Here is a 13,322-nt window from a genome sequence, read left to right as displayed (position 1 = left end):
ATATATATGTGTATATATATACTGTATATATATATAAACAGAGCCAAAGAACAATATAACATGTTCCACTTGTAAAATACTTGCACATTTGGCAAAAATATGGCTGTTAAATAAGCAGATTTGTACTCATAACTGATTAAAGTAAGGAGAATGTTTTATGAGTTTGTTTTAGTTTGTAGTTTGGTTTTAATGAGATCTGAGTAACTGATTTTTTTTAAAAAGATGTATGTAATCATTTACTATATTGACTTTTTATCATTTGTTAAATCATGTTTGATCACATCAACCTGTTCAGGGACTGCTGGTGGAAATTAGCATTCTTTGCTATAACCTGGTACCATGCATCTCTCCTTGTAAAAGCTTAACGAAATGTTGTACATTGTCTCTGTATAAACAAACAAACAAATATATATATAAAGAAAGTTATAAAGAAATGACGAAAAGTCTTTCGATTCAATTGAAAAACATCAAACCAATTCAAAACTCCTTCCCAACAATGGACTTTCCAAAAAGTTTAATGGGGCACTGATATTTAGATGGTCCCAAGATACTATTATTTTACAATTATCTTAGTATATAATTTTTTTTTAATTGAATGGGTGTTTTTCATTCTTATTTTGACTTATTTTCAATAAATGCAAGCTTAAATCACTGGAATGGTTTTTAATTTCTTCATGCTTCAGTTAACCACTGTTTGATGGTTTCTGGTAGATTTCTGTTTAATTAGCTTTAGATTTTTTTTATTACTTATAGTTTTACTCTGGTTCTCTGAGCCAAATTTAAAAAAAGGTAAATATTCCTGCAGAAGACGTGTGCAGTGATCATTCTGTCTTAAGGTTGAGATTCATCTACAGATGTAATTCTATCAGACAGCCAAGTGTTTTTCTCAAAATCAGGTAATATTTCTGCAAGTTTTGTCTCAGATTTTAAAATAAAAGAACAAACTTGAAACTTTTGCCAGTTTTTATAAAACTTTCTCCACCCTGCTTTATAAAAGATCGTTGCAGTGCCAGCCTGTCGCTGCTGATATTCTCAAGCTTGACTCTGAATATTATTTGATCCATGAAAAAAAAAAAACTTTATTTTTGAGTTGAATTAAAGAAACAGCTCAGATCCACTGGTTTGTGCAGCAGTAGCTAATTAAAGATAAAGACAGAAAAGACTTTAACGTGGGAGGTCTAGTTATTTCTGGGCCTCGGACTTTAGATATTACATTAAAGCCAAGAGCAGCTCTGCTCTGTGTGACTATAAACCTTGAAGTTAATGTGCACATAATCAGTATTGTAAATTTTTATGTGTTTAAAAAAAAAGATAAAAAATGATGTGACATCTTAATTCTTGCTTATATTATGGTATAAAACTAAAACATCCCAGCTAACAGGGAGTGCAGGAGTGTTTTCTGTTTGTGTTTATAACGTCCTGCTGTTGTCCTGTCATGCTTTACTGTGCCGAGCTGTAGCTAATGTTGTTGTGATCCCAGAGCTTCGGCTGCTGGAAGTCAAAACGCCTGCCGGCCCGGTACGGACTCTGGTGACCCGATGTAATGAGCAGCACCGCTCCAGTAACCGTGAACCTGTGCTGAGGTGTAATCAGACAGAACTGGAAACACCTGTGTGTGTGTGTGTGTGTGTGTGTGGTGGGGGGGTATTTTGTGACATATGAGGACCATTTGAAGACAAAACACCTACATGTGGGAACAACTGGTACATAAGGAGACCTAAGCCGATTCCCTGTTAGGTTTAAAAGCCATTGGCGGGATGAGGGTTAGGTTTAGGGTCTGGCACCTGTGAGATTAGTTTTAGGGTACGGGGTCAGGGTTAGGCTGTAGAATTAATGGAAGTCAATGGAATGACCCCATATGTATAGGTAGACACAGCAGTGTGTGTGTTAGAGGAGGTAATCTTTAGGCACCTTGCCTCTACACTGCAAAAACTGTCCATCTTACCAAGTTTTAAAATCTTATATCCAGCCAAAAAAGTCTTTTTGATCTTGTTTTGAGACTGATTTATTAAACAAGAACTGATTGTGTAAGAATAATAATCTTGTTTTCAGAAAGTGAAAGACTATTTGTCTTGTCTGAAAATTTGACTCAAGTTAAGCCAAAAATTTCTGCCAATGGAGCAAGAAAATTTTACTTGGTAAGATTCTTGAAATAAGAAAAAAATTGAGTCAAATCAAGTATTTCAAGAATCTTACCAAGTAAAATTTTCTTACTCCATTGGCAGAAATTTTTGACTTAACTTGAGTCAAATTTTCAGACTAACAAGACAAACAATCTTACACATTCTGAAAACAAGATTATTATTCTTACACAATCAGTTCTTGTTTAGTAAAACAGTCTCAAAACAAGATCAAAAAGACTTTTTGGCTGGATATAAGATTTTAAAACGTGGTTAGGTGGACAGTTTTTTTGTGGTGTAAAAACAGTTTCACACATTAACCAACAATTAAAGTTATTATTTTACGGTTAGTTAACCAGGCTAATCCCATTGAGATCTCAGATCTCTTTTCCAAGGGCGGCCTGGGCCTGAAGGCAACCTATTGTACATGTTTTTGTGTGGGGAAAACTGGAGTACCCAGAGAAAACCCACACAAGCAAACAAGGAAAACTGAACCTTTGAAAAACTATAGGTTATTTATTGTATAGATCTTAAAACTAACGTATAAATATAATAATTATAGAACATCTGACACTGTCATCCAGGCTAAGCTAATGGCTAAAGACTTTTGATCATTTCTTCACACAGTATGACTGATGTCACTACAAAAATAACCAGACTATCCCTTTAAATTGATTTCTGACTTTTGAAAATCGACTCCATTTTGTCCACACCTGCATCTAAGACAGAATACACCCCCCCCCACACACACACACAGTGTGTTTGTGTGTAGATTGTATTTAAAAGGTAAACACTGTTATTATTAAAACTAAATAATCGTGTCTTGCTCAGATATTCTGTGCCAGCATGCCCTTTGTCTTTCTGTTTGACTTCAAACAAACTACTAATTCAGAGACAGGACTAACCACGGCCCATGTATCCCTGAGGTGGGGGGTTTCAGGGGGTTTGAGGGTGGGGTGGCAGTGAACCTTGAGCTGTAATCCGTCTCTGTCGGTGTGTGAGCTCTGAGGAGCAGCCTCTGATCCTCTCGGCCGATTCGGTTTGTCTGCTGCATGTTATCACGAGTTCCTTTAACTGGGCCGTCCGCTGGAACACGGCGCCTGTCAGGTCCCTGAAAGCAGCAGAACGCAGCTGACTGGCAGCTCCTTCAAGTGGAGTTCGAGCGAGTTGGGCTGAAGTTTGGAAATAAAGCAAGAAAAAGCTCGTGCGGCGCGTGGGTTTTAATTTTAACACATTTCAAACGACTTCGTCCTGCTGGGACACATTCAGAGACACGCTTATATGGCTTCCAACATTTGAGTTTTAAAAGACTTGGAGTTGTTGAGAAGACGAGGGTTACTTTCAAAATTACAGAGTTTACGTATGCTTATCTGTTTTTACAGTTCGCACTGACCGAGTTTTACACAAACAAAGATAAACGGTGCTAGGAGCAGCTAGCAGTAAGAAACAATGAGGTTGATTGTACCTGTTTATCAACAGAAAGTGCAGGGATAGGATCCAGGTGGTCCAGTGTTGGATTTTTCCTCTGATCAAATGTTTGGAGCAGACGTTAAGTCTTTGGTTGCACTTTTTTCTGATCAAATTCAGCTCTTCCCATCGCTCAATCCAGCAGTTAGCCTAGCATCTTAGCTTGGGAAAAGTGATCAAAAATACTCCTTCCATGTTGGGATGATGGCTGTAACCTGAGTGTTACAAGAATCGTAGCACCGTGTGTTGTGGTCTTTCTGATGGAGTTTGATGCTCTTTTCCAGTGGTGGGTACCAGCCTGCTAAAGCGCAAATCCGCTAATTGCGTACCTAAATATTTAGTTTGCCTTTAGCGGTCTTACTAATTTTTATAATTCATAAGCGGATTTGCGCTTTCTAAAATTAAAATGCAGTACCGCTAATAACTAATTATCTACCAGTCATTATCTTCCCAAATTTGTTCAAGTTTAAACACAGCTAGACTGACGTTGTTTGTACACGCATCAGTGTCGAGCGGACAATGTCACATGACTCGTGTTCTAAAAATAGCCTGAGTGAAGTTGTCCATTAACCGTGATTTTGGTCTGATTTCTACAGCTGAAAAGGAACTTGTGACCCTTCAGGGTAAATATTCTTCACAAAAAGTAGTAACTGCCTTAATAGTTGATGCGCTGCAGGATTAGTAGATATACTTCAAATATCCTCTAACCATTTAATACATGTCTAACACATTTACATACATTTACACATTATATAGAATAGTTAATTCATGAGTTATGAATAAACAATGAGGATGTTGGTTTTGGAAGTAATTAGCCTTTCTGTGTAAAACATTAATGTGTTAATTTATTAAGCATGAATCATCCTTAATGATGTTTTCAAGGTCAACTATTAACTTATTATTATTAGGCTAAATAAGGTGTAGTTATTATAAAGTTCTACCATAGTTTCCTATGGATGTTCAGTTTGATTCATTTTAATTTATTACCAGATCACCGCAAAGCTCAACATTTTTCTGTTTTCCTCCTTAAATCTGGTTCTGCTGGAGATGTTGTTTTCCAGCCATAGAAAACTCCTTCTAAATAGTTATTCCACCAAGTGTGAAAACGTTCCCGTCCAGATATTTTTTATTTAAACTGCCTTGTATAAGCACTTATTCATAAAACGTGACTCAGACTTCGCTGAACTGAACTGGGTTATAATTAAAGCAAAGTTGAAGCGATTGGACTGCATTTAATTTGATTTAATTTGGACTTATTTGCTTTCTCTGCACAGAAGCCAGCGTTAACAGTTTTTTTTTCTTTCAAACGAGACAATAAAAAGGAATTGAACTGAGCCGAATGGAATTTCAGCACAATTTATAGAAAATGGCAAACGAGTTACAAAACAGTCCATAGAAATAGAGTTCAGTGACAATCCACTTTATTCCACTTCATTTAGTGGATGATAAATCCACGAATGGTTACTGAGCATCGTAGATCAGTCTCTTCTTTTCCTGCAGCCATATTTTATGCAGATTTTGCTACAAAATCTCTGGTTAAGCAGAGCTGGATGTTGGGGCAGCAATTACCTCGCCTGGGTACTGTCAGGGGAAAAATAATAATTAGAAATAATTGATGTGGATCTGTTTATCTGGCTGCCAGAGATGAACCCTCTAAAGTTGATTCATTGCTCGAAATGGAGCAACTTAGGAAATCATGAGTAAACAAACAAAAACATCCAATGTGCTGTAGAAAGGGATCGAGCCAACGTTGATTCTATTTATCGCTTCAAATACTTCCTTATATTTCTTATAATTTATTTGATGGCTCTTTCTCAGAATTATCCACTTGATATGGGTATGTTTTTGTTATATGCAGTCCTTGTAATAGACTGCTCTAAAATATTTTTTTTGTAAAACCTTATGAACATAAAACACAACTAATTCCCAAGGATAAACTCACACATATAAACATATTTTTGTCTGTTGTTACCATGACTCCCATAAACACACTTTTTCCTCCTATTCAGTTAGGTATAAAATATGTCACAACTTTTCTTAACTTCTTATTGTTTCTGTAGGTTTTATTTCTGCATCTGTATTTTCAGTTTTAGAGTTTTTTGTCTTTTCTGTTTTGCCTGGAAGTGAGGTTTTGCCCATTTTAGTCCCTCAGCACCCTCTAACCCAGGGCTATTCAACTGGTGGGCCGTGGGCCACATCCAGCCCACGGGTGACTTCCAGCTGGCCCACAAATGAGCCCTTACAAAATATTTGTATTTATTGTTTTCCGTCGCGTGTGTCTGTCCGTCTGTCTGTCGTTCTGTCTGTGGACAACATTACTCAAAAACTTGGATGGATTGTCATGACATTTTTGCCACATGTGGGTACTGGGCCAAGGAACACACCTTTAAATTTTGGTGATGTTCCGGATCACGATGCGGATACAGGAATTTGTTTTCTTTTAACACTCTGAGCTAGGCAAAGCTGTGATGCTTTCACAGGGCTTCTGTAAAAAACAGTGAGCTGGATTAGACAGCACGGACTTCAAACTTTATAAAAGTAATGTTAAAACCAAATTTAATGATTTTTGCCATAATGTGCGCATTTACAGAACGTTGTGTGACCAGGAAGTGCGTGACTGCACCATGAAACCTATTTTTCCCATTTTCTCAAACACACCACATTTCCGAAACAACCAATCAAAACAATTAGTCTCTACTAGGCTTGTAAACAGAGAGCTGCCGGGCCTCAAAGTTTGAAGACTGGGGGAGCCAGGAAGCACTTTATAAAGAGAGTCAAACCATTACAAACTCATAMAAGGGGATAAAACAGATGTTTTRCAYRGTGAAATGTGACTGATGAAAACTTAGGAGCTTAATCCGATACCATTTTGACCATGAATAACGTCGGTTGACGAGTCTGACTTTTTTTTTTCACATTGGACTCCACCGGGAAGAAATCCCGTGCATACTGCCTGCTGAAATGTTCGCTACGTCAGAACTTATTCGGCAAACGTGTTTCCATCTCTGCTTTTGTGCATTAACTCTTACAGGATGGAGGAAATTGGTCTTGGCGGAGGTTTGCACTCTCCGAGTGCTTCTAGTTCAATACCGTTTATGCTTGAGATGCTTGTGTGTGGTCCTTACAACATAATGCATAAAGTGGAAGTGCGCACCTGTCAGTCTAAATCCCATCACCTCCAACAGTTCTGCTGTATCTTTACGGGAGCCGCCGAACTTCCCACTTAGCGCACATTTTGCATGTTTTAAAACAATCAGCTGCCAAGTTTTCAGCCTGAGTGATGCGTTCTGTCAGTCTGAGCCACGGCTGCCGGCAGAGAGCTGGGAAACGCTCCAGCTAGATCCCGATATGTCTTCCTCTGCTGATGACGCATCAGGTCGACTCTTCTGTAACGATCACCGCCGATATCAGTCGGCAACGGGAGATCTGAGAGAGCAGGAAGCGAACGCAGAGGAGCTGTGCTAAAACATTCAACATCAGAGCGTGCACGCAGAAAACGCTCCTCAAGTGAGGACAGAGAGAGAGGCGTTGTTTCCATTATCTGCTTACCGCCGAGCATTGTGAGAAAATGAAACTGCTAATGAGGGCCAAATACACTGAGTGCAGCTGCCTTGTAAATGAGCTGACTTTGTACACAGGCGTGGGTTCGGTGTTTGTTAATCAAAGGAGTAAAATCAGGAGCTAAAAATAGTAAGAGGAAAGCTGCTCACATAATGTCACACACACAGCAGCAGCAGAGGTAACAGCGACGAGGAGGTTATCATTACTGTTATTCACACTTCACCAGCAGGTTGACGAACTCCGAGATACCCCCCTGACATTAAGCTGGTAGCCTGCCAGACGCAGAGCCGCTCCAATTTCCCAGGGTATGATTACATCGCAGGCTTTGTCTGGAAAAACTCCGAAGCTTTGAAGTGGAAAAACCTGGTCAAAAGGCAAATACGCTGACGGGAGGTCGGGGGATTTGCCTCATCAATAACGAGGGGGGAAAAAATTAAGTTCACAAAGCTGCCCGTCCTTATCATCCGTATTGATTGGGAGGGGTGGAAATTCATGGAGGGAATGCTCCTGAGATAAAGAAGTCGTGGGAAAAGCTTTTTAGGAATGTGAAGCAGGCCTATTTTCCTTCAGGCCATGCTGTGGCTGAAAAAAAAACACCTACAAAACTAATTTCATTCAACATTTATTTACAAAACAAACAAAACAAAAAAAAAAAGAAGTGACAAAGAATATTTCAAGAGAATACAAAACATGTGATAACATGATAAAGTACATTACCGTACACGTCGTATATCTTATGTAGGCGTTAAATAAACTCTGCTTATATTTATGGGATCTGAAAAAGTCCGAGCCGAGGAGGCGAGCAGCCGGCGCTGGGCTGCTTTATGTTACAGGGATTATTGCATTTCAGGTTGGTTTTTAAGGCAAGGATGAGAGACAAAGAGGAAATGGAAACACTCCAGGTAACAATGAGGGAATATCACTTTTCTGCTCATCACAGGGCACACCATCACATAAACAATGACTGTGTGCAGTGGTTCTCAAACTACGAATGAGGATTAGGGCCACTGGAAAAAAAAAATCTGACTTTAATCTCAGAATTATGAGAAAAAAGTCAGAATTCTGCGATTAAAGTCAGAAATATATATTTTTTTCAGTAGCCCTAATCCTCTTTTGTATCAAACTGAGGGGGGTGTGGCTTCTATTATTATTATTTTTTTTATTTTATTTCATTTTATTTTATTTTTTTTTCATTTTAGGACCTAAAACCTTGACAGGAGAAATATGTTTACGTCAGGTAATGGAAAGTGGATCCTCTAATTTCACTCATCAGTGTGCAGACAGCATTTATGAGGGATTAACTCTCTGTTTTTCATTAGCATCAGTTCATAAACGGTTTTCTCCAGCCATGTTTTAGGATCGGATTGATCAACTTTTTCAGCCATTAAGACCAGGCCTGTGCAGAATTTCCTTTGACCTGAAAATATGCTGATGCAGAATTTGCAGCACAGCGTTACTAACAGGGTCTAAATCCTGCAGGCGTTTACTCACTGCTTCCTCCTCTCTGCGTTTGGGCCGATGGGAAAAAAAAAAGTAGAAACTATGGGTGTGTTCACCGTTTTCGTCTGTGGTTGAACACTTGTTATCACAGAAATATTAGAAACAACATTAAGGCTGTTTCTAACATGCTTTAGGTCCCTTATTAAATGGCAGCGGGCCATTTGTGACCTGGCATGATCACATAATGATAAAGACAAAAAAGAAAAAAAAATGGCTGCTTTAAATCAAAGCTACCTTTAATCTTGTTGAGCTAAAAGGGATAATATTTTTTTTTCTCTTAGGGGCATAACCCAAAGGTTTGAGAACCACTGCTGCAGGAGGAGACAAAAATAAAAGAGAGGGAGATCGTACTCTTTGCAAAATAAAAAAGTAACAACTTTACAAAGAAGATTGGTCCATACATCTTTCATTGAAGAACATCTTTCAGGAAGTTTTCAGAGCCATGTGTGTGCTGCATTATGAAACAGTCCCTGCAGTCGTCAGATGAGAAGTGTCCCAAGCTGTGCAGAGCACCACGACGACTTGACGTCTTTCGGTGCCTGATGTGCTGTGCGCTGGTCCACAGAGTCCCCTCCCTTTCTGTCGTACCACCCGAGGTCTCCGGCTGTCTCTGCGGTACTCCCATCAGTACGGATACTGCTTCTGCTTCTTCCCGGCGAAGCACGACAGCCAGGTGCACAGCAGCATGGCGGCGGCGGCGCTGGCCCCCGTGCAGTAGTACGCCCAGCCGATCTGACAGGAGCCTGCGGGGCCGAAGCAGAGCGGTTAGGGAAAAATGTCTACAGAAAAAAAAAAATCACCAAGGATGGATTCAAATAAAATTAGCAAAAACATGCTTTTGACCAGAGAACACTCATCAGATTTGAAAGAACATATTTCTCTACATGTACCGGCTCATTTTAGCAAAACTGCTGCAAAAATCTGCTGAAGGAAAGCACATCACCCTTCATCTTTAATGCCAGAGTTTTACAGCAGGATCATGGTGGATGAAGAAAGGACAGAGTTCACAGAGTAACATTAACTGCGACTAACATCAAACTTTTAGCGCATTATTTGCTAAGGTATCACCATTTTTATATAGGCTAATGTCAGTTGGTGACCATCTGAATTTAGATTCCAGTTTCATTATTGGTTTATGAGATGTTTTGTTAAAAAGCGAACACGGTTGACTCCAAAGGTTCATGCCAAGGCTGATGCTGCACTGTGTTGCTCTCAAAGTATGTGTTGGAGACAACACTCAGCTTCTACCACAACAAATTATACCCTGACATCTGTAAAACCGACTGATTTAAAGTAGACAAATGATGCTTTTAAATCTGTCCTTTTCACATTTAAATAATTCAGTTTGGGTCTTTATAAAGTGGAACTACAATTACTTCTTATTTTAACTTTACCAGCTCCTCTTTCAAAACTTTTCTGGTGTGTGCCTCAAAGCAGCTCATTTTTTTTACCTTTCCTTTAGGATGCTTTAAGCCCCGCCCACCTCCGGCTTCCAGACCGGTCCACTCCAGTTTGAGAGAGGGCTTTACAGAAACATTTTATTTACTATTTAATTAAAAGATGTTAACAGAAGACTTGTTCATTCAGCCTGTATGTTGGAGCCAGAGTCTGACCCAGAACCAGAGATTTAATATGAGGAAATTGTAGTTGGTAAGTCCAGACCTTATTTGGCAATTCCATTGCAGATAATTGTAATAGACTCAGAAAACGTTATAAAAAATAAAGAAAACTGAATGGGCTGAAAAATGTAACCCAAACAGAATAAAGATATCTTTGCAGCACCAGGAAAGACTAAACCCAACTTTTCTGCCTCTAGAGACCCCCAAAAAGTGGATTTTGCAGGATATGTCCTCTTTAAAGACGCATAGATCGCTTCAAATCCACAGAGATGTGTGTTGTTGGTCCTGAGACTTCCTTTGATTTTTCTTTGACATGTTTGTGTTCAGATTCAAAGAATGGGGTCAGCTGCTTCACATTTTTGTCCAGGCTGCTCCTACATTTCCCTCCGGCTTGTGAAAACGGTTGAAACAAACGTAAAGAACATAGTTGAACCTCATTTGCAAACAGCCTGGTATGTGGCAGAGGAACGCAAATAACTTCTGAAGACAAACCAGGCAGAAAAAAAAATCCAGGGAGGCAACATTTTGATATAAGATGAGACGCCCGTTTGATTCATATTTTATAAAATATTGTGATGTACCATATGATAATAAAAAGAAAATAAAAATAAAGAGAATTTCTGTCTTAGCTGAGGCTTATAAATAAGGATGTAAGAAGTGTTGCATTAAATCAGAACACCTTCTTTTCTCATTATAGAAATCTGATTAAAGGTCAAAAGTAAAAATCTTTCTCACTCCAAATGTCATCTTATTACAGTTTGCACTTTTCCTTTTGTGTCATAAAGAATATTTCTAGGAGCAGCCATGTTGTTGTTGAGGGGATCCGCTTTGGTGGTCTTAGGATCACATCTTTTTGCGGATGATGTGGTCCTCAGACCACATCACATCGTTCATCAGATCATGATCTCCAGCTCTCACTGGAGTGGTTCGCAGCAGAGCGTGAAGCGGTCAGGATGAGGATCAGTGCCTCCAAATCCAAGACCGGGGTCTTGAGCCGGAAAAGGGTAGCCTGCCTTCTCCAGGTTGGGGAGGAGGTCCTGCCCCAAGTAGAGGAGTTTAAGTATCTCAGGGTCTTGTTCACAAATGAGGGAAGAATGGAGCGGGAGATCGACAGGTGGATTGGTGCTGCATCTGCAGTGATGCGAGCGTTATACCGGTCTGTCGTGGTGAAGCAGGAGCTGAGCCAGAGGGAGAAGCTCTTGATTTACCAGTCGGTCTACGGTCCTACCCTCATCTATGGTCACGAGCTTTGGGTAGTGACCGAAAGGACATGATCGGGGATATAAGCGATCAAAATTAGTTTCCTTCGAAGGGTGTCTGGGCTCTCCCTTAGAGAGAGGGTGAGAAGCTCAGTCACCCGGCAGGGACTAATTCTGGGTTCACACCGAATGTGTTTTGAGCATCTAAAATGTAGCCAACACCTCAAGTTGGACACGCTACGTTCAGCCCAGAACAAGACTAGACGCATGTCTGACGATGGTTTTATGGGAGGAGCGTCTTGGTTTGTTTCCAGTCTGTCTTGAATGGTGGATGAAATAAAGATGAAATGAAGAAAATGGCTTTGCTTTATTTACTGAGAGCAAGCGAACGTCTCGCTCACCAGAAAATTAATTCACCAGATAATTTAGAGGCGGTTTGTTCGGTTAGTTTCACTCCAGGAGCTGCGAGCTGACGAACTATTTTTGTCTCAAGCCCACTTTAACACCGCGGTCAGTTTAACGAGCCGCTGACCCACATCGGTGCTGATATCTCCAGCCAGAACACCAACTACAGATGGTCGATTTGAGCTAAAGAGCTTCTGTCTGTATGTTTCAGGTTAGTGGGCAACATTCAGGAAACAGTCACGTGGAAAAATGCATCGCTACGTCACAGAGCAGAGTCTTTCTGGTTGGTTGACATGGTGCGTCGAGCAGCAAAAGTTCAGATATTTGAACTCAAGTGTCGGTTGCTTTGGACACGCCACATGCACGTCAAAGGCTCATACCACACCTACCGCTTCATGACGCGCCGCGCTAGACGCCGCAAGATCCCTAGACGCGTGTCCACCATAGACTTTGCATGTAAACCAGACGCTCCTGCTGCTTCAGATGCATTTGGTGTGAATCGAGCATTAGAGTAGAGCCGCTGCTCCTCCACGTCGAGAGGAGCCAGTTGAGGTGGTTCATCTGGTTAGGATGCCTGCTGGATGCCTCCCTGGTGAGGTGTTCCGGGCACGTCCCACTGGGAGGAGACCCAGAGGAAGACCCAGGAGGGACTATGTTTCTCGGCTGGCCTGGGAAAGCCTTGGGGTCCCCTCCGAGGAGCTGGCCCAAGTGGCTGGGGAGAGGGAAGTCTGGGTCTCTTTGCTTAGGCTGCTGCCCCCGTGACCCGACCCCGGATAAGAGGAAGACAATAGATGGATGGAAGAATACACAGTACAGTGTTTGTAAAACGTGGCTCCAGTTTGCTTGGGTCAAAGTATTTTTTTGATCCAACATACCAGAGTTTTAAATCAAATGGTTGAGATTTTAAAAAAACTGTGTTGAAACCTTTTTTGGACAAGTTTTAAAATAATGTTATTCACAATTTCAGTAGCCATTTTTATGTTGGACAAAGTTAATTAACTGTGGTGGCCATCTTGAACCCCAAAAGGTAATCATCCAATAATTACTTCCTGAGAGTTTTAACACAATCTATTCAGCGGTTCATGAGATATTTTGGTCACAGATATGATAAAAAGTTATCGCCCACCTTCGCCTTTTAGCAGTGAGCGATAAGAACGCACTCAAAAGTAGTAGTTTAAGATTATTTTTATTCCTTTCTGTGTTTGATCCTTAAATTAAACACATTCATTATTTGTGATCCGCAGCACTATTCCAACTCATCAAGTGCATTCTTTTCTCCTCATGGTTAATAAATGAGACACGAGTTAACGAAGGGGAAATTCACACATCATATGTGGGGAAATCCGCTGTAGTTTGCTGCGGCGCTAACGAGAACTCTGCCATAACTGCAGAAAATGTGATGGGAGCTGGAAAGAGAGGCAGGCAGTCCTGTTGGGGTGGGGGGTGGGGGG

General features: G+C 40.4%; 2 protein-coding genes across 2 annotated transcripts in view; one reads left to right on the top strand and one right to left on the bottom strand.

Moving 5' to 3' along the window:
* Positions 1-13,322, top strand: part of cog6 (component of oligomeric golgi complex 6) — a 155,560-nt gene that overhangs the window by 17,587 nt on the left and 124,651 nt on the right. The window lies entirely within an intron of this gene.
* Positions 7,755-13,322, bottom strand: part of lhfpl6 (LHFPL tetraspan subfamily member 6) — an 83,615-nt gene continuing 78,047 nt past the window's right edge. Inside the window, exon 4 of the mRNA XM_014012759.1 lies at positions 7,755-9,391. Coding sequence (XP_013868213.1) covers positions 9,273-9,391 — 119 coding nt within the window. The 3' untranslated portion in view covers positions 7,755-9,272. The remainder of the gene's footprint in view (positions 9,392-13,322) is intronic.

The sequence above is a fragment of the Austrofundulus limnaeus genome, unplaced genomic scaffold (genome assembly GCF_001266775.1).
Source record: "Austrofundulus limnaeus strain Quisiro unplaced genomic scaffold, Austrofundulus_limnaeus-1.0 Scaffold94, whole genome shotgun sequence".
In the NCBI taxonomy this organism is placed as follows: domain Eukaryota; kingdom Metazoa; phylum Chordata; class Actinopteri; order Cyprinodontiformes; family Rivulidae; genus Austrofundulus; species Austrofundulus limnaeus.
This window is presented reverse-complemented; position numbering and strand designations above follow the sequence as displayed.